Below are 21,478 nucleotides of genomic sequence, written 5' to 3'. Positions count from 1 at the left end.
ATGAGTAGACATTAAAACCAACCATTCTTAGAGACATCAATTTTTCATTTAAAGTGTGAAAATAATGGAACATTCAAAATCCCAAAAGAAACTTTGTGGCAGGCAGTGGACAAAGTAACTTTATATTCATTTTTTAAAATAAATGGGGATTTATGGAATATTAAAGACTAAATTTTCAGAAAGATTTCTTTCTGTTGTTGTTGGTATCCACAGGAAATTGGTTCTAGGACCCCCTGCAGATAGCAAATTCTGAGGGAGTCAAGTCCCTTACATAAGATGGAGTAGTATTTACATACAACCTACACATATCCCCCATAAACTTAAGTCATATCTAGATTATTTACATTACCTAATATAATGTAAATGCCATGCAAATAGTTGTTATACTGCATTGTTGGAAAATGATGGCAAGAAAAATGTATGTGCATGTTCAGTGCAAACCACTGTAGACCTAACCACATCTTCAGTACTCAGTTGGCTTAATGTGCAGATGCAAAACCACTTAATACAGAGAGCTGATCCCCACCCCTAACATACAGGAATACATTTTTTGAATACCTGGCTGAGCTGTTCTTAAAGGGAAAGGATTTCTTAAAGGGCCAGAATGACAAGAAAACACCATTCTAGAATCCTGGAGATGATGGAGTAGGATGGAGGTTGAGTCAGTCTTTCTTCTAGGATGACTGTCAATATTTTCTTTTATAATTATGAGAGTTTTAAAAAGTTTCAGCTTCACAATTTGTAATTGTAATTGGTATTGTCATGCACATTTTTAGAATCATTGATTAAATTTAGGAAAACTTCTATCAAGTATCTCTCACATATGAATGTTAAAGATTCATAAGTGCATTTACTTCATTAGCAAGTACATTCCTGACAGGAGAGAATTTCTGTTTTGACTAAGCACTCAAGAGAACCAAATCTCCTGCTTAAGATTTTGCAGATTTGATGACTGGAAAGAATTTCCACAGACTAGCTTCTGGCTTTGTTACATCTAAAATATGGTTTTGTTTCCATTATCCCATACTTTTGGTAATGGAATGCTAGAGGACACATTCATTTTAGAACATGACCTCTAGCATTCAAGTTTTCTATTGTCATGGTTAATCTTAAATACTCTTCAAATTGACAATATTCATTAATTGATGTGTTGTCCATGCTCTTTTGACGGTAGCATAAGTTTTATGTTATCTTTGCTGATGTTAGCATAAAATGTAAAATCAGCAAGAAATTTCAATCTTTTTACAATGTGTTCATATGACTCACTTTATATAAATAATACCTGAAAACTTATTTACAATTTCCATTTGAAATTTATTTCTTGCACTTACTGCTTTTGATATGGACTAACATTTTTTGTTGTCATTTATAATTTGTTTCTTAATATGAGAACAATTTCTCTGTTCCAATGCTCATTTTATCACTTTTATTTCACATGTTATTAGGGTTTTATTTCACTCATCTTCTCATTTCTGGAAATTGTGGGGAAAAAACAGAGATTGTATATATTAGAGAGGCATTTCAGTTTTGAAGGAGGAAATAAGAATTTTTGAGATCATAGTTTGAAAACTTCTGTCCTTCAGATGTTTCAACCAAACTAGAGTTCTGGTCCTCATTTTGGTAGTCTTCTCATTTATTGTTGTGTATACCCTCCCTACCCCACCTTGTGTTGTTCCTATAGTATCAGACCCAGAACTCCTCAGCTTCTGTCAAAGCCAGATCCCCAATCCCCTCTGCCAGGGATATGGCTGAAAATGCTAGGAAATCATTTAGAAATGACAGAGAAGGTACTTCTCATACACAACCAAACAACTTATTTTATTGACACATTCCAAAACATCTTTCCAAATTGCTGTTAAAATGATATACTGAGATTATCAAATATGCCACCTCCATGATAGGGGAAAGGGCATGGCACATTCATAAGTGCATACACTTCATTAGCAAGTACATTCCTGACAGGAGAGAATTTCTGTTTTGACTAAGCACTCAAGAGAACCAAATCTCCTGCTTAAGATTTTGCAGATTTGATGACTGGAAAGAATTTCCACAGACTAGCTTCTGGCTTTGTTACATCTAAAATACGGTTTTGTTTCCACTATCCCGTACTTCTGGTATGGAATGCTAGATGACACATTTGTTTTGGAACATTACTTCTGATTTGCATCTTTAGTTCTGGGCAACAAGCAAAATGGGAAGTAGGAGTGAGCACTGAAGCTTTTTTATGCTAGGATAGCTAGTTAACTAAACCCGACTGAACAAACTATGGAGTGATGGTAGGTTACATCCACAAATCCTACTCAACCTGAACTGGATCCCCAACTCAATTTCCCCTAAACCAGTTAGTTCTCAAAGATCCCTAAGTCTAGTCCATCGTCATCTGATAAAAGGAAAACTATAGACAAAGGGAAAACCGGAATAAAAGGACTCATCGGTCTAAACATTGTGTTTAAAATACCTTATATATGGATGGTGGAATGTGATGGTCATCCTTATACAAAATACATGTATGAAGATTTGAATTTGGGGCCAACATACTTATATACAAATAAAGATATGAAAAATAGTGGTACATATGTGTATTAAGAATTGTAATGTAAAAAAAGAGTACATGTAAATGGCATAAGTTGGCGTGAACATACTGTATATAAAGAGATATGAAAAATAGTACTCTACATGTGTAATAAGTAATGTAATGAAAAATTAAATAAAAATAAAAGTAAAATAAAATAAAATACCTTATATATGTAAAACTTTCAAAACACTTAGCCCTGTCAACACATTGATTGATTTTCTCTGGACCCTGGAATGGGCCCATAAAGTAGGTGCCCTGGTAGCTTCCTTATAATCATGAAATATGACTCTGACCACAAGTGTGGAAAAAAGACACACATACATACACACATAAATGGGACCATCAGTAGGGCAGTGATGTGATTGGAGGGAGACCCTTCATAAACCTGTGAGTCTTGAAGGGCAATACCCTCAGTAGATCAGCTCAGAGAACCCCTCCATAAAGATGGGATCCAGTCTATGGCTCTAGAATCTGTTAGCATTAATCATTACACTTTAATGTCTTTTTCTTAGGGCAGAAAAACAACAAAAAACCTCTTATGCTAAGTTTTTAAAAATCATGTGTGCATGTTTAGTGCAAATAAAGTAAACAAAATTAAAAAATGACTAAATAAAATTGGAAAAAATACAGATAGTTCACAAAAGAATTAAAATGCAAACAAAATTAACAATAAAATTGTGAATTTTTTTGGAGGTCTGTAAAAGAGAAATTTGAACAAAGAAAAATTTGAAACTTTTAAACTGACTAGGATATATGGGTGACAGGCTCCCCATTCCCAGCAGTGCTGTCTGGATGTAAATCCATAAAACTATACTTTGGGGGAAAAGAAATAAAATTTGTTCATCTGTAATCAAAGAGTGCTCCAACAAAATGTTATTATCAACTGCCTATTTAAAAAATACTTTGTTATCAGAAAAAGAAGAATTTTGGCTGGAGGCTATTATTAATAAAGTACTTCTCCTCGAATAATATTATTGACAACATTTTTTAAAGTTTTGCCTTGATATCTACAAATACTAGAGGACATTAGCATATAATTCTATCAAATTTCTGCTTCAGGGTAATAAAGGTCTTTCTTTTCTCCCAGCAAATTCATCTTTGTTACCATAAGCACTGTTAAGATAAACAGCAATCTCATCAGGACTCTTCACTCCCATTCCCTTTATCAACCATTGTTTAGGATTAACAAAGCACAAAGACATTCTAACAAAGCAGCTCTGTGGCTGGAATGGCAGAGTTTTTTCCTTTGGCAGAGGTTTCTGACACTGGTTACCCCTTACTCTAAAGTGACTTGCAGAATGCAAATGGATTCCCCCACTATGCAGCCCCACTCTGGGAAACACCTGAGTGAAGACCTGACAAAATCTATAAACCTGCCCATGGCAAGCCGGGGAGGGAAGTATCTCATACATGTGCAAAATAAGCTATGGTTCCCTTCCACAGGGGATGTACTACTGTAAACAATAGGATGTATGTAGGGAAATGCTCTTCCCTTCAGTTGGAATCTTGACTGCATTATTTCTGAGAACTAATTTTTGAGTTATGTACATTTTATCTGATAATTACCTGGACTTCACACTGGTATATGGCAATCTCAAGAGCACTAAACTTAAGATAGTTAGCCCGACTTTTCACCTTTTGGTTAGATTTTAAAGGGCACAATCCAATCCTTCAGAAGACTCCAGAAGAACTGACCTTAGCTCTGTAACTTAGACCTAAGGAGATATTCTGCTGGATGTGAAGTATCAAAATTAACAAAGCACAAAGATAGAAAAAGGGGCTTCACCAAAACACGAGTAAAGATTAATCTGCTTAGGTTTGAAGGGAGACACTTTCTCAGAGCAGGAAAGCTATGGAAAGGAGGTAAAGAAAGTGTCCACCAAGGACACCTCTAGAAAAGCTTAAGGTTCTTTATGTTTTGTTTTGTTTTGTTTTAAATTAGGGCATGATGTAAAACTCACCATTTTGATTCCAGTGCCACTCATGCTTTAGTGATTACCATCCCTCCGTAAAATGCGGCACAGTGAGATTATGAGGGATAATGGAAGATGCAACCTGCTCCACTAACACCCTCCTGTGGAGTCTCTGGAAGGAGTGGGCTGCCCACAGGCAGTAAGAGGAGGTTCTCTTTTCCAAATAGACTAGGGGATGTTGACTCTTGTGTGGCAGACAGCTGGTGCTTGGTTTACATGTATTCCTCATAAGAATTTCTTAATAAAATACTCATATTTGATCTCCATTTTACAAACCAGAAAATGATGAATAGAGAGGTTATATAACTTAGCTAGGAAGTGGTTGAGCAGAGATTACAACCTATGTCTGGGATTCTAGGAACGGTGCTCTTAATGGCTTCAACAAAGCTTCTCAATCCAGTGTGCAAAGGTATTGCTGATAATGGATTATAGATATACAGAACTGTTTTAGGCCCTCCTACCACCAACACCCTCCCATCTCCAACTGTAGAGAGCCTCTTGCCTTCTCCTCAGTATCTTATCTATCAGCATGAGCAATGTTGACAAGTGTCAAATGGGCAAGTCAAGAAGCTCTACACGAAGGGTTCCTCCCATCCATCTCTGGAGGCTCTGGGACATCCAGTCCCTTGTCCCACTCCATCCCAGGAAAAATTTCATGTAACTCTCTGTAGATAGACTGAAAGGAGCCTTACCTTTTCTGTCCCTTAGAATCTCTGGTCCTAGAGAGTCTTGGTCCTGCAGTTGCCCGAAGCCCACCTCGTCGAAACTCTGCCATCCCTGGTGCATCAGTGTTGAAATTTCCTGACTGAGTTCTTCGGATTCTGCATGGAGAGGAATCCATGAAGACTGTCAGGGATGACCTGAGAGTCTAGAGGCAGTGTAACCCCTCCTTTGCAGGTAGGGCCATGCAGTCCAGACTCAGGGCAATGCTGTCTCCTTATGCCTCCCAAGAGATCAAGGATCATGACTTATGACAGTTCCTTCATTGGGCTTGCATCTCAATTCTAAGCCTGGGGTGGGCCACTCCCCTTGGGGGACAAATTAAAGGTTGCTGCCTGGGAGGAGGCTCCAGTGTCTGCCTATTTCATAGACTATGTCACTTGGGCCAGCAAGAACTCAGCTTTCTGTCTTCAAAGATTTTTGCAGTCCCATCAGTTCCTCTCCCAAAACCCATATAGGATAAGCTGAAGTGAATATCATTGGGGGTGTGTGGGATGGATGTCTAGAATGAATGACACGTATAAGGATACTGGCTATATTTAACGGATAACTTTCACATATATCTTCTCTTCTCTGGATCCTGAAAAAATAACTCAAATTCACCCTGAACATGACTGCTCCATTTTAACTGCTGTCCCAGTGTCTAATAGACCAAGTACTTACATAGATTTTTTATCGAGTCAAGAAGAAAATTAATTTCAAGCAATATGATTATAATCCATTACTACCAACTTACTTTCCCCAGAATTTCTTGATTCCCTTGGGGCTCCGTTTACCATCTGGTGTCAGGGGGGACTGGGGGCTTGATTCAGCACCCGATGAGTTGGAAGAGAGTTCGTTGGCCATGGCAGCATTATCCCAACTGCTTTCTGTGTCTCCTGTGGTTGAAAAGATTGAATGATATGTCAATCAGATAGAGGAATGACCTTTAGACCCCTATTCCCTAATCCCAGGCATCTGATTTAGAGTCCAGAAGACCACCCAGCTCTTTAGAGCTTGACACCAGCATCTCAGAGGCCAGTAGAGGCTCAGGAACACTCCAGGCTTTCCAGATAAGGCATCAGTGAGCTCAGTGTTTCAAATCTGAGTGAGCTAATGTCATCAAATTCAAAAGGTTTGGGTCTAAGTTTTTGTGGATTATTCAACAAGGATTGTGTTCTCTTTTCAGAGGGATATGCAGGCATGCAGGCAGGAGGGGACAATGGCCAAGCATTTGGGGTAGTGGTAAAAGGATTGGTAAATGGAAAGCAAAAGCATTCTCACTCTCCATCTCACCTGGTACGGGTACAGTACCTAATACAGGAGCACTGACACTCCGGCCACGATCTCCAGCCAACCAAGAAGCAGAGAAGCCACATGAAGAAACAAGAGAGGCCAAAGTCCAACCCAAAAGAGTTACAGGGAAGCAAAGAAATAAAAAAGAATGTCATCAAGCAAGAGAGAAAAACTCAAAAGAAAAATAATCCCATGAAGAAAGATGAGGTAAGTGTTGACTCAGCCTAGCCTACAGGGTCATTAACTGAAAGAAGGCCTCAAAAGAGGGGCCAAATGCTAGGTGCCACTTCCTGGCAGGCTGAGGTATTTGTCTACATGTGGGGAAAGGGAGGGGGAACAGCAGGGACTAAACAACCTGGGTCACATGAAGCTCTTGCACAGGTGTCAAAGGTCATTCAGTCAGACTAGAATGATCTGAAGCTGCTGTGAGTCCAGTCTGTCACTGGATATACTCATTTAAAGGCTTATCTAGAGCTTCTGTAGCCACAGCAGAACTGGCCTTCATGAGCCAACACAGGCCGACTCAGGCAACAGTTGAGCAGAGGAGTCAGAGGAAGGGGAAAGTCTGTTGGACTAGAATATTCCTTCCTTGGCCCCATGAGATCTGCTGGTGCTACTGGGGAGAAATCACCTATTTTGAATGAAAAGTAGCAAAGACCTCATGGTTTCAGGACTTAACCTTCAACGGGATACCTGTGAGCTGACATCTTTGCCCACTGACCACTGACTTCATTTGCCTAAAAAGTGCATACTATAATCCTGCTGGGAGACTCCAGACAAGGCAAAGAAAGGAGAGAAAGTCCAGGAGGCCAGAGGAAGGAAGGGTGACAGGATATCTAAGAAGATGGGAAAAGAGGAATCATGGGAAGGAAAGGCAGGAATTCAAAAGAGGAGGAACAGAAGAATAGAGGAAAATGGGATGGACTAATTATAACTGGGAAGAATAGAGTATGTATACAGGTTGGGTTTTCTTGGATGCTGGTATTTACCTCCCTTGCCAAGGCAGGGAGCTGTAAAAATGGGATTACTGTGAGGTACAAACTGTACCAGCACCCACTCCCAACATTCTCAATTAAGGGCTGCAATGGCAGGCACAGGTATCTTGTACAATAATTGGAAGTGCCAAAAACATTGCTCCAGCATCTACTAGCTGAAGGGTTGGACACTCACTCAATCTTAGCAGGTTGCTTCCTACAGGGTCAGGCTGGGAGGTGGCAGAAGTAGATTTGGCAGCTTCTCCATTGGGTGTGGCTCCCGAAAGCTTCCCAGGTAATGTAGGATATTTCTGTTCCACCAGGAAAGAGCTGTCCTATTGGAAGGAAAGAGAAAAGGAGAGATACTTAGTTAATCCTGAGACTCAAATCAAACCCAGTTAGGAAATCCTTGGATATCCAAATAACTCTATTCTCCAAGAGTTCACAACAACAAAAACCTCAAAGATCATTTAGCCCAAGCCAGGAAAGAGGACTAGAGTTCTGAGAAAGGGAAAAATCTGCCCACACAGTGAGACAGGACTAGAGTCAAGCCCAATCTAGGGATGACTATAATCACCTGTAAGCAAGAATTGGACATGTCTTATGAAGGAGGCCTTTGCCACTTGGCCTAGTGTTCATAAGCTTAATGAATCAATAGCCATGAATTAGTCTATGAGCTCTTCAAATACAGAAGCCAAAATTCTCTACCTACTAGTTTATCTCATATATAGATATGAGGTATATATCATATATTTATCTCATACACACACATATATATATATGTATGTTATGTATATGTATGTATATGGTACACATACGAATCTCTATTATATATTAATGATTATATAATATATAATTAGTTATAATGACATGTTATATATTATATATTATACTTTATATACACACACACACACACACACACATACACACACACACACATATATATAAAAATCTGGTCTGGGTTTCCCTGTTCTCCTGAGACCTGCTTTCCTACAGGCTATAAGGATGTGCTTCTCCAGAGTAGGACCCTTATTCAGAAACAGGTCAGGGCAAATCTCTTCAGGGGTTTAACCAAGTGCATAAATTATGTAGATTCTGGCTTAAAGGCTATGCTATAGAAAGAAGATTAGAATTTAAATTTGAAGCAGTAGAAGAAAAAGTCTGTTTTGTGATAACAGTTCTTTATGAAAGCCTGTTAAGGCAAAGCAAGAAGGTGTGCACACACTTTGGGAGATGACAACAGGAAATGGGGAAGAGGACTATATGCCATCATAGAGTTCCCTTTGGAATTTAGGATTATTGTCTAAGGTACATTGTCTGAGGCATAGTTTTGATGCAATGGACCCTGTGGTTGAACACTGGCCATATAAAAAGTCCCAAAGAAGCAAGTTGAATAAAAGAGGAAGAAGAATAGCACTTATTTGGCTAAGGAGCATATATCGCCCCTAAATCTACAAACTTGGGGAAAACAGTAGAGTGCATTTCAAGAGCAAGAATAAAAGAGAAGAGAAATTTCAGCAACATTGTTGAGGGACCCAAATGTAGATCACTTGATTGGATCCAGAAGAAAAGTCATATGAAAGACAAGATAGATTTTGAAACTGGCAAGTCAGGCCAATAATGGGAGACTAGCATGACTGAGACATCTTTGAAATTTCATTCAGCTATAAGTCAAGTGTTCAATATATTTCTGAGTTCAGTTTGCTTATAAATGCATGTCCTAGAAATTGTATGATTCTGTTCTCCCGTCTCCAAGAAGAATAATCCTGGCTATGGGGAAATGAAAACCCCTGAGAAAGAGCAGCATGGAACCTATTACTGAGCTGCTTTGAATTACCGAAAAGCAGCCTGCCAGAGAGGGGAGAGAGCCCACAGCCTGAGTCAGACTGACTCAGGAAAAGTTCTTTCTCTTTAACCTTTCAGAACCTCTGTTCTGTCATTTCTAAATAGGGAATAACAATTCCTGCCTCTGATCTGCTGTGAAATGATACACATACAGTGGACAACAGATAAACAGAAGTATGCATGCTGAGTCCTAGAGAGACAGCAGTCCAGAAGAACAGACCCTAGATCAAGGAAGGCACAGGTCAAATGACATCTAGAATATCAAGCCTAAGTCTGACCCAAGACAAATTTAAAGAATACATTGAGAAACTAGTGCTTTAAAGGCTGGTGATCCATGTACATGGTAAGAGGATGTTCAGTCCTGAGAACAGAACATAACAGGACTTAATTTTAGAACATCAGGAGTAGGAGTACTGACTCATCCCATAGGAGAGCCAGATCAGGGGATGTGCATTCTGGTGAAGCTCAGCAGACATGTCTCACAGTGAGAGCTTGAAAAGAATATAAGAAGTAAGAAGTATCTTATGATTTAGGGACCTCTCAGTGACAGAAAGAAAGGGCCTGGCACCAAGGGTAGGGGATACTGCAAAAAGATCATTGCACCTGTGGAACAGTCCTGGGGAGGATATGGGGTAGGGTGTGTGTGTGTGTGTGTGTGTGTGTGTGTGTGTGTGTGTAAAGAGGTGTTCATGTTGAACTAGTTGAGACCACACAAGATTATAGTTATGGTTAAAATCATAGAAGAATCAATCTTTTAATCTGGAATATGTTCTCTTCATAAACAATCCCCCATCACATATATTTCTTAGTTATTAAGTCAGTGTCTTAAAGCTTGAGCTGGTGAACCAGCTCTGTTTCCAAAAAGTGGGTGATTACTTACACATGTATTTTAGACACATGAATGACCTCTGTGAGGCTGAAGAGGGAAGGGAAACTGCTGGGTGAAAAATACCATAGAGCAGTCTCTACAGGAAGGCTTTCAATTTGCCTAGGGACTATATAAGCCTGGGCTCCAGGCTGAGACAAGAAAGCAGGTAGAAGACTCCTGCTCTATAGTTCAGATGGCTCAAGGAATGGCTACCCAATTGTAGCACTGACTGCTATAAATATAAAAGTGCAGAGAAGCCTATAGAAGTATAAAAAATATCTTCCTCTTACACTGAGTTAAGAGGACAGAGATGGCCCATTCTATCACACTAGTATGAAAAAATAAAATGACCCTCTCAGGTCAAAGTCCATGGGCAACAAGGCCCCATGTCTCATATGAAAGGCAAATGAGGGTCAAGTACAATACATTCTCCCATATGATGTTAAAAATAATGGATGAAATAATGCCATTTATAAAAAACTTCAGTTCATCAAGGGCTCAATATTTGTGCACCAACCTGGAAACATAATCATCTTTCAAAACAGGTTTTCTAGGAGGAAATAAATTCTAATGGAATTTTTAAATGTGATGTGTTCATTAAAGGGAAGCTAAGAGTACTTGTTTGTTTTTGTTTTGTTTTGTTTTGCTGCACTGGGAAACAAACCCAGGGCCTCGACATGCTAGCCAAATGCTCCACCACTGAGCTGCATCCCCAGCCCTACTCTTGTGTTTTTCATCAGCACATAAAGGATGAGAGCTGCCACGCTCTTCTGTGTACTGAGATCACAGCATTCCCTGCCCAGTGATTAAGGCTAGATTGTTGTTAAAGATTAGTTTCTATAAAATGGTTAGTTTTCTCTCTTTCTATAAAGATTAGTTTCTATAAAATAGAGCCTATAAAATGGAGTGTTGATAATAACTCTTATCCACAGATAATATTGGTGAAAGATCATTATACACCTGGGTGCACATAAAAGTAAAATGGGAGGAGGAAGTTCTGTCTTTCTTCTTGTCCTCTTACCCCGATGGTTAACATATCTTAAGACTACAAAAACCATAATTTGTTATAACACTCTGGCAAATAGAGCAAACACAAAAAAGTGATAATAATATGAACTTAATGTACCTTGGGTTCTACTGCCAAAGAAAGCTGCTTCCCATTGACACACTATGGAGTAACAGAAAGAATTTCAATTATATGGAGAAAAGAGATCTTAATAAGTCTAAAAGCATAAATAAGTCAGGACTATCCACTTGCTTATATCTGAAAGGCTCATGCTCCTCCCTGATCTTCATGTCAGGAGATCACCATAACATGCCAACAAATGCAGATCCCTGTCTAACCTTGTCGACAGACACCCGGGCCACTGCCAGCAATCTGATCAGGAAAGTGAGAGGCCTGGTTGATGCCCACGGGAGCAAAGCCACTAGACAAGACCATGGCTCCTGCCAAATCCAGCTTTTCTGGACCTCCATTGTGTCACCTGGGAGGCTGATACTGCTGGAACCAGGGGATAGCATGCAGCATGGGATCACTAGAGGCTCAATCAGAGCAGGTTCCTTGTTCTGTGATGACTAAGCAAAAGAGCCTGTGATCCTCTAGCATAGGTGCCACCCACATGGTCAAAGGCTACTAAGGGGGTCACAAAGCCCTCATTTTCCTAGTTTTTTTTTAAGTTGCTTCTTGAATCTTGTAAACAATCCCAGACCTTACTCTGGGAATCATTTCCTTTATCCATATTATTTAATTCAAAATTGCTGCAATCATCCCAAGGGCCTTGGGAGATAAGGCCAATATTCAAGATCTTCTCTGGCTTGATCTAATACTTGGCTCTGACCTTACTTCCTCCTATTTCCCATCATTCCCCAAATCCTGCCTGTGCCCATCAGACCTGGACTCAGCCTTTGCTCACTGACACCTCTTCTCTTACCCACTCTAGCCCGCGTTTCCCGAGTTGTCTTGTCTCTAGGATGCCTTGGGCTATATCTGACAGATTTTCTCAAATATTCTTGTAATTCTGCCTTACCAGCAAGAGCCTCTCCAAGGTAGGAACCAGGACTCGCCCACATATCCCAGCTCTGTAATAGGCCTAAAGAAGTAACTCAGTAATCTTTATGGATAGATTGATGAGCTGACCTTATCCACAGATTCACTTCTTAAATCTTCTAGACTACAGGAGAGTTTTTTCTGAACCCTGGAAAAACATAAAGTGACAAAAATAGTTATAAGAGAAAGTGAAGGTCGGTATCATTAATACAGAAGGCAATCTAAATGCTTAACCAGTAGTCTCTCTTGGGCTTAGGGTAAATGGCAGAAGGAAGAACCACCTTCTCACAACAGCCAACATATTAGATGAGGCTGTCCCACCTTGGAAGATAGCCTGGTTAAACAACATGTTGGTGAGGGCATGACAGCATCACTTAAGTCCCAATAAAAAGTCCTTCATGTTGCTCAGTTAGAATACACTTAACTCTATTGCATCCATGAGAGGTAACTACTGTGTTATCTGTGTAGCTACCCTGCATTCATAAAGAAGACTAATGTCTGCAGAGTCGAAGTACAAGAAGAATACTTATACTGACTTGTTTGTGAGTCTAAGAGTAATCCAGGTAGGAAGAAGTTGGTTCCTCCTTAGAGTAGAGACAAACACATCAGCCAGCCATTGCTACAAAGCACTTCCTGCTAAGATCCTCCAACACTCTTCTCTGGCCCTCTATATCCCGAGAAGTCTGCTCAGAGGAATACTGTTTTCACAGAGGCTATTTTGCAGATAAGGGTACCAAATAATTAGAAAAGAGGCAATGCCACCAATGATCACAAGGGTAACCATGTGCCAAGTCTTCTTGGCAGTTATATTCCTCAGTTAATAGATATAAGACAAATTTTCTTTATACATTAGTCTCTTGTAAGTCAAGTCAGTGTGAATCTCTTATTGTTATTTCCCCCTGAGTGAACTCATAAACTAAATTTCTTATTTTATAAAACTTAGGACTGGTCAATCACTCTCCGATATTGTTGGTTTGCTCTGGGGCTGGCTGATGCTTCAGATTCTCTATAAGTTGGACTCTGAGAGTAAAGACTGGAATCTGGAGGCTCAGCACCTTTCTAGGGAAGCCTCTTATGATTATGTTCTTCCTCAGACACGTTGGCTGAAAGAGCCTTTTCATGGTGGTGAAACCTCCATATCTCCCTCACTGACTAAGCTCAGAAACGGGGATCTACAAGTGGGTTAATTTTGGAGGGAACCAGTCAGGTGGTAGTCAATGACTATAGTGTAGTTTATAAGCATTTTTTCACCAAAGCAATTGGACCAACTTCCCTGTGGGGAGAAATGTTCCTCCCTGTAGTGCCTGGGTGGTCAAAGAACTAGATCACTCCAAGAATGCTAAGGACATGTCAAAAGGGATAATGGAAATGACAGACACACATCATGGGGCACACTCAGCTCCAAGGAGCCACTGGAGGGCATGGGTGAGTTGTAGTAGTCACTTCTCCACTGAGACCCCAACTCCTGGCCAGCTCTTTTCTCAGTGGCAGTGATCTAGACTCTCAGCCGTGGGAAGGGAAGCCCTTCTGTGACCAGAAGAGGCAGGCCTGGTTGGTGCCCCCTGTCAACTGAAGGATGCATGTGCTCAGAATGGTGGTTGTGCTCACCACACATGGTCAGTTACCCTCCACTTGAGGATTGCAAGATGGGCTGAGAGCAGAGCTCCAGAGAGAGGGTCAAGCTCCTACCTGCTTTCCAGTGATTTCTGTGGCAAAGGAGGTGGCCCCACTGTGGGAGAGCTGCATCTTGGAGGCATCTGTATCAAAATAGGGTTACCATAGAACAGAGTTACTATTTGAGAACATCCTTTCTTCCTATTTGATACCTTTGGGGAGTGACATTTCCACCACTGGGTATAGCCACGGTGAAAACATCAAGATGGATGCCTTGCTCCTTCAAAATACCATGAAGGCAGATATCTCAATCCATCCTGGTTGATGCCTTTCCACTCTAAACCCCAGCTCTTAGATAAAATTCACATCCTTGCAGTAGAGTCCAGAGACCTGAGTCCCTGGGCTTTTGCTACTCCAGTCCTTTCTGAGATTGACTCTTCAGCTTTTCTTTTCATTTAGTAAGTCATTACACATGCTTTCAAAAACATTCCCTTTCAGCTTAGGTTAGCCAGAGTCAAATTCTGTTACCCCTGTGAGAGAACCCTAATGATATAGTTACTCCACAAACACTGGCCCAATGCTAGGTATGAGGTAAGCACATTACACATCTGACAGGCAAATAAGCAAGCAAGGATAAAAACAATGCCACCCATCCTAGGGCACTGAGGCTGACAACATAAAAAAGGGAACAAAGGACAGGGAGAAGCTCCCTCTAGCTGGTGGGAATGTTAAGAGAGCTTCAGAAGGGAGAACACTTGAGGCAAATCTTGAGATGTGAGAATGAGTTCATAAAGAAGGGAAGAAAGAAAAGAGGACCTCAGGGGGAGCAATGTAAACTAATGAGGGTATAAGAACACAGTCCTATGTCTTCAGTATGGTGCTAACCACAAAGACCACCTCTTCCCTATAGGAAGAACCCTTATATTATAGCATAGTTGTTAAGAGCTTGAGTTTTGTGGTCAGACAGACCTGAGCTCAAATAAAGATTCTGCCATCTACTTGCAGTATGCCCTAAAGTGTATTATTTACCTCTCTAATCCACAATTTTATCACAATAAAATAAGAATACTAATGGGGTGTCATGAGGAGTAAATTAAGTAAGAACTATACAGTGACCACACAGAGGTAATAGACAAGGCTTGTTATAGCTATTTTGTAATTGCCAGCAATGTGGGGGTACTTCCTTGACTCAATAACAGGGTTATTGGATCACAATTTGATCTTTCCTTAATTAAAAGATTGATCTGGACTGCTAAATTCTTTTTCAGTTTGACCATTCTGAAATTTAATGAAACATTTTGCCCTTAAGCTGAAAGCCCTTCTTCACCTGAGGTGGGTATGCCTGAGTTTATTTGTTCATTTGTATTTAGAATAAATTCTGGGGGATTCATACAACAAAAACAATTTCAAACCAAAGAGAAGAAAAATCTGTATGCTCATTATAGGCACTGAAAGGGCTGTCTGTGAAGCAGGAATGTATCACTTCAGAAGTTGAAGTTCTTTCTCTAAATGAGCAAGGTAAACTATTCATTTGTTGAATTTTACTGGGTATCAGACATTATCGCAGATCCTGAAGAAACAGTAGTAAATAAGGTCTATGCTTACTTCTACAGAGGAAAGAAAAGGCATCCAATTAAAAAGAAAAATTCCCCCATCCTTGAAATTCCAGCACCCACTATGCTGTCCCCAGTGAGAATACTAGGCCTGAGCCGTGGACCTTTCTTTCCTCCACTCTCTCTCTAAGGCCTAAGACCTATTCCATTGATTTAGTTACCAGACATTGGAAAGGTACCTGACTAGATCCTCCTTCAAGCTAAGGGCAAGCTCCAAGGGCTGCTAAAACCCCATATCATGAATGGAAACATGGTACCTCTTGTTTAAATTCTTCAGTGCCTTTATTTACAGTGTTCCATTTTTTAAAACTTCCCTCCAGTTCTTCTTCATTGATGGAGAGAGTTCTCTCTGAAGGCCCTGGAAGCATGAAGGCTAGAAGTATTATGGTGGACCACTGGTATATGAACTGTTCAGAAGCTTATAATTGTACCACAAAACCCTAATATCGTTTTGCCTTTGTTAAGAAAGAATAATAAAACAAAAGGGACATTAAGAGTGTTATTTGGAAGATTCTTCATAGCATCTGAGCAAAGGCTATCATGAGGGTCATTTCAAGGTCAAAGTTCACTCCTAGAACAGAGTTTTGTAAAACACCCTTCTCCAGCTTTCTTATTTTTTTTCTTTTTTGCCTGGGAACAATCAGGTCCTGACAGAGGCTTGGACTAAGATCCCAAAGGATTAGAGAAAAGAAATCTATAACATTTGTGGGGGGACTGGAAGATGTCCTCAGCAGTGACTTGTTAGCCACAATCCTGGCAGAAGCATGGCTTCTTCTCAAGAAGAGACAGAAGCAGAGATTCTTGAATTCCTTTCTTGTGAAACTGCTGCTTTTTCAGGATCTGTGATGGGGGCTGAGGTCAATGGCATGAGTGACAGACCAGGCAGGCAGCCTAGCATATGCTACACTGTGCCTATAAGAACACAAATGTGTTTGTACATCACAGCAGTATTGGTGGCAAATATGAAACAACAGCTCTCCCTGTCCAGTAATTTCTTGTGAAAACCAGGCACCTGGTGATGAATGGAAGACTCCCAGGTGTCCTTGGAGGAGCTCTAGGTTCTCTAAGAGGAAGACAAGCTCTACTCTCCAATGGGAACACTTATTTCTGATCCAGGTTTGTTTCCATTCTAAAGGGTACACTGACACGTGTAGAACATCCTCTAAGGGTGGAAATTCCCAGGTAAAAAAGTTGAAGATTTTATTTTCTTGATGATTTGCACAGTCCCTGGAAGTTATGAGCTGACTATCATTTGATAACATTTTTGGAATCAACAGATTCCACTTTTCCACTATCAAGGAGAGTCCAAAAAGCTTCATTCTCCAGGAGATTTTCTCCAATTGGAGGTAAAGAATCATCTGGCAGAATTACCCCTGGATTTGACATAGCAGATAAAATACAGTTCAGGAAAATGGAAGACTTGCTCTTGTTCTTACCTTGAGTTGCCATCACAATCTCCTTCACCCTTCGGTACTGGTTCAAGAGCCCTGTGAGCTCCTCTATCCGACGGTCCTGCCATCATGCAAGGAATTTAGATTAGCACCACTACTGGATTTCATTTTGGGACCCAGAAATATTCTGAGCACATCAAGAAGAAAACCCACATGGAACTTTTGGAGCATCCCAAAGGGAAAGAGTCAAGGTCCATCCTATGGAGCAGGGTCCCAGAGGTCTGATACTCATGACTCTACCTGAAGGTTGTGAGCCAACAATCACTGACATATCCTTCAAGGGTCTTAAACATTTCAGAAGCAAGAAACTCTCTGCCCCCTACCTCCCTGAAGTAGCCACCAACAAAGTCTGCCTCCTGCTCCAGTATTACCCTCTGAAGTTGCACAGAAAAAAAGACTAAAAAAAAAAAAAGCTGTCATATTTAACCTGATATACTCACCTCTTCCTTAGGTGTCAGAGATACTCATATACAGAAGAAATTTCCAGAGGGTATAGGTTCTTTCAAGCAAGGGTCTACCAACTTGGGAGACCACAAAGATCTTGGAGTCAGACACCATTGGGTATGAACCCTGGCTCTGCTCTCCACTAGTTACCTGACCCTGGGGAAAGGATCCTTAGAGATGATGTTTACATTAGCTAGGTGCTTTTTATTTATAGGTGTGTTTATTTATGATTATGCAAGAATGAGGTGTGAAGAATATAAGGTGGCAGGGTAAACCAAGGCATTGCATGCTGCCCAGTGTCTTTATGATACTTGTATAAAAAAAGATTGTATACACGAATAGTGGTGGATTGTTTCTGAGTTTTGCTAGGAATCAAAGAAGGAGCTATTACATTGGCATTAACCATAGTAGTATTTTCCCCCCACACTAGCATAAATAGGCAGGGCTTTAATTTGCCTTTGAAAGACTCCATTTAGGCAAAGTTCCCAGGCATCCAAAACAGGTGCTGAAACTGAGTCTCTAGGAGGCAGAAGCTATCTTCCTGGCATCTGCCTGTTGAGGGCCCAACGGACACAGCTCTGTCTAGTACCAGAGAGCAACAGGAACAAACAGAGCTAGAGGTGTTATCAGGGAAAGGACAATGGCTATCTTACCTTATCTTCATTGGCAACAAGCAGTGTTTCCATCCCCATCTTCAGACGTTGAATTTCTTGATCTAAAAGAATTTAGGCAAAGAAAGGATTATTTGTATAAATACAAACAGCTATCAACATATGTTAAGATGCCACTCAAGTTCAAACTTGTTATGTGAACTTGGATTGTTTCTTTAAAGAGCCTGGGATGGTATCTGGTACAGTTAGTGTCATAAAATATTTGTTTGACTATTAAGTGAATGAACCTGGTATTTTGTCTTCTCTTTGTAGACATTCACGGGAAAAATAAAAATGCCATTTATGCAAAAGTGACACAGAAGAACCAAAAATCTTTTACAATCAACCTCTCCCAGGAAGGCAGATATTCTTATTCTCATAGGCATATGTCTAGGCTGCTGGCTTGTTTTTCTTTTTCTTATTTTAAGAAACAGACTATAAGTAGAGGAGAATTTAAAATAAGAAAAATTAAAATCTACATCTAAATGGACACTGAGAAAAATGATTATGTAAGAGTTTGGGGTAGTCAACTTAATTTCAAATAGTATAATCAGAATTTTAAAATGTTCAGATACATAAATAAATATATTAAACAAGCTCTACCATTAAGGGAAAATAATCTTGTTTCATTATAAACCTACAGAATTTCCCTGTGGGCTGAGGGCTCTGTGTTGGTCTGTGATAGAAAACCCATATTTTTTTCTCACTTTAGACCCATGAGGGACTCACTTGAATTCTTCCCAAACTTGTCTGAAGAACCAGGTCAAAGGCTAATGTCTAAAGAAGCTGGAGGTCATTTGCCAGATACTTAGAAGTCTAGGGATTGATGTATAACTGGATTTTTCTGAACAAGAACCTATACCTCTTCCTAAAGTGGATACTGCAAAGGGATTAGGGATGTCTGTATAAGACAAGACAAGGGAACAGAAGTATAGGCATCCATCCTATTTCCTTTGGGATGCTTGTTATATTCAATGAGAGTAGCAACAGTAGATGTATGGACTTTGTGTGAATAGTTGTGGAGCTCATTTTCAGGGTGAAGTAGAATGTGTTTGCTCATTATCTTAGGCTGGCAGCTGACATCAACTCTGTAGCTTAATTTGCCAGGAGGTGGGGATAGGAGGTAAATTACAGATAAAGATTGTCAAACTTGGATTTGTAGCCATAACCCAACCTGAGCAGCAAACAACTAAAGGACCATCTCTAGGAGGTACCTGATAATTGACTGGGGCAGGTCATGGAAAGCCTGGACTGCAGGGAAGCATGGGGTAGAGAGGGAAGGCTGCCTGCCTGTCCTAGAAGTCATGGCCAGGAACTCTCTGCCAAGGTTTGGCATAGTTCACGACTTCTCAGTCTCCACAGGTAGGCCTTGGCAGGTACATGACACCCAACTGGAGGATACCAATGAAAAGCTAGAGCAGGAATGAACATATTGGTCACTAATTTATTTTTTAAGTCTAAACCACTGATGCATGGTTGCATGGCTTCCACATCAGTTGGAGATTCAAGTTAAGCAGTTCTGAGGCCAAGATGAGACTCTACAATGGCACCAATACATAGGACAATATGATCTCCAACAGCATTGCTCTACAGCCTGGAGGCAACTGGAGAAGCTGGAAGGTGTGTAATCATTCTGTATACATTGCAAATAACCATAAAGATAAAATGCATTAATTGGAGTATTTGAAGATTTATCCTCTATTTTTAATCAGTAAGATTTAAACTCCTCAAGGACCATTCACCATCCTTATTCAATTACTTTACTTTGGAGGTTACCATGAGCTGAATACAGTGCTGGGCTCTATAGATATATTCCTAAACAAGAAAGATACCATCCTTGTCATGTCAGAGTGAAGATCATCACAAGATCTCCTCAAATACAACACTGATAAGTTATAATAAGTACTGTGAAGTAAACATGAAGAATTCTCAGAGAATAAAAGGAGTAGGGGCATCATCTTGTAGTTGGGAAGTCAGGAAAGGTCTTTCTGAGAAATGACATTTGAGATGTAAAGGATAAGAATAAATTGATTTGCTTCTGTAACCTTAGGGCCTTGTACAGCTGTCAGGTGGGATGAATTTATAAGCCTCCTCTTTGGGGATAACACAGAAACAAGGCCTTTTAATCAAAGGAAGAGTCAGGTATTTGCTACATTCTCAGTAAAAGCTTCAGAGGGCTGCACAGAGCTTCAATGAATGCTGTGAACCTGAGAAAAACATTCAGAGCTGAGTGTTCTGGATACAGGAAGAGTCCGTGACATGATTCTACAACAGAGTTGTGCTTTACAGGCTCCCACACATGCACACATATATGCATCCACTCACTTGGGCATGCTCAGACACATACATGCATGAAAGTGCACAATGGCATAACTACATACACAAGCATATGCACACTCATTCATAGATACACATGCCCATTTATAAGAGTGGGCCCAGAACAACTGCATTCTGTCATAGTCAATCCAGTCACCTCTCTCTGCATGGTCACTGTGAAGAGCTGTGGTCCGGGAGAGCTGGCTATGCAGACGCTCAATTTCTGCATCTTTCAGAGCCACTTGCTCTTGTAGCTGGGCCACCTCGGCCTGGAAAAACAATAGAGAATTCCCAGCAAGTCAGAACAACTTCCAAACTATGATGAAATGTCTCATGTTTGATCCCAGAGCCCAGTGGGCCCTAGGACATGAGTGAGGGAAAGAGGCAACAGAAGTAGGAGGGCTCTCTGCCCTCCCCACAGTGTGGAACTCTGCCAAAGAAACTCACTCTTTCTGGTCATCAACCTGTTTTTTTTCCTGCATCCTCCTAGTTGACCAGGCTCTTTTTCTCCTCTGCTCACTGAGGCCAAGGTACCCCTGAGACCACAGGAGCTGTAATTGTGTAAATGTGAGGGTGTAGTCCTTGATTCAGACTTGTACATTCTCATTTTAGATGTGATCTTCCTTATCCCAAGATACTCAAGCGACAGCACTTAGATATGCTGCTGTAACGAGTGCATGCAGCTTCATCTCCCTACTCCCGGTACAGGAAATACAGTAGAAATCAAAATACCACTGGTGGGTAAAGCGTGAGCCAAAGGCTCCCTCCCTGGATGTTCTCACACTTTTGGGCACAGTTAATGCCTCTGCCCAGCCTGTAGGCACATCTGCATACTTGCCCAAATATACATACATACAAGCATTTGGGTGTGTTTGGCATAAATGTTTGCAAAAAACAAAAGCAATATATGCATTCACATATGTACACACATGGGCAGCTGCATTGGATGGTTCCCAAGTACTAAGTTTAGTAGGTTAAATTTCACATACTAGATGTGTTTGTCCATACTTTCCCATACTCATTAAAAGAATAAAATTGTTTGTCCCATCACAAGAGGCACCTTCACTTTGGAGTCGAACAAATTTGGATTCTCGCATGTCCTAGTTGGATGAC

General features: G+C 40.5%; 1 protein-coding gene across 10 annotated transcripts in view; it reads right to left on the bottom strand.

Moving 5' to 3' along the window:
- Ppfibp2 (PPFIB scaffold protein 2) overlaps window positions 1-21,478 on the bottom strand; it is a 145,462-nt gene that overhangs the window by 11,623 nt on the left and 112,361 nt on the right. For 5 of the 10 annotated variants that reach the window (XM_026415015.2, XM_026415013.2, XM_026415014.2 and 2 more), the window contains 11 exons: window positions 20,523-20,634; window positions 18,053-18,114; window positions 16,941-17,016; window positions 15,762-15,862; window positions 13,967-14,034; window positions 12,368-12,425; window positions 11,357-11,398; window positions 7,714-7,852; window positions 6,544-6,594; window positions 6,005-6,146; window positions 5,241-5,369 (listed from right to left, as the gene is read on the bottom strand). In XM_026415015.2, coding sequence (XP_026270800.1) covers window positions 5,241-5,369; window positions 6,005-6,146; window positions 6,544-6,594; window positions 7,714-7,852; window positions 11,357-11,398; window positions 12,368-12,425; window positions 13,967-14,034; window positions 15,762-15,862; window positions 16,941-17,016; window positions 18,053-18,114; window positions 20,523-20,634 — 980 coding nt within the window. The remainder of the gene's footprint in view (window positions 1-5,240; window positions 5,370-6,004; window positions 6,147-6,543; window positions 6,595-7,713; window positions 7,853-11,356; window positions 11,399-12,367; window positions 12,426-13,966; window positions 14,035-15,761; window positions 15,863-16,940; window positions 17,017-18,052; window positions 18,115-20,522; window positions 20,635-21,478) is intronic. The other 5 variants (XM_026415016.2, XM_026415008.2, XM_026415020.1 and 2 more) reach the window with 2 other exon arrangements.

Source organism: Urocitellus parryii, chromosome 4 (genome assembly GCF_045843805.1).
Source record: "Urocitellus parryii isolate mUroPar1 chromosome 4, mUroPar1.hap1, whole genome shotgun sequence".
In the NCBI taxonomy this organism is placed as follows: Eukaryota; Metazoa; Chordata; class Mammalia; order Rodentia; family Sciuridae; genus Urocitellus; species Urocitellus parryii.
Note: the sequence above shows the minus strand (reverse complement) of the source record. Positions and strands in the feature narration are given on the sequence as shown.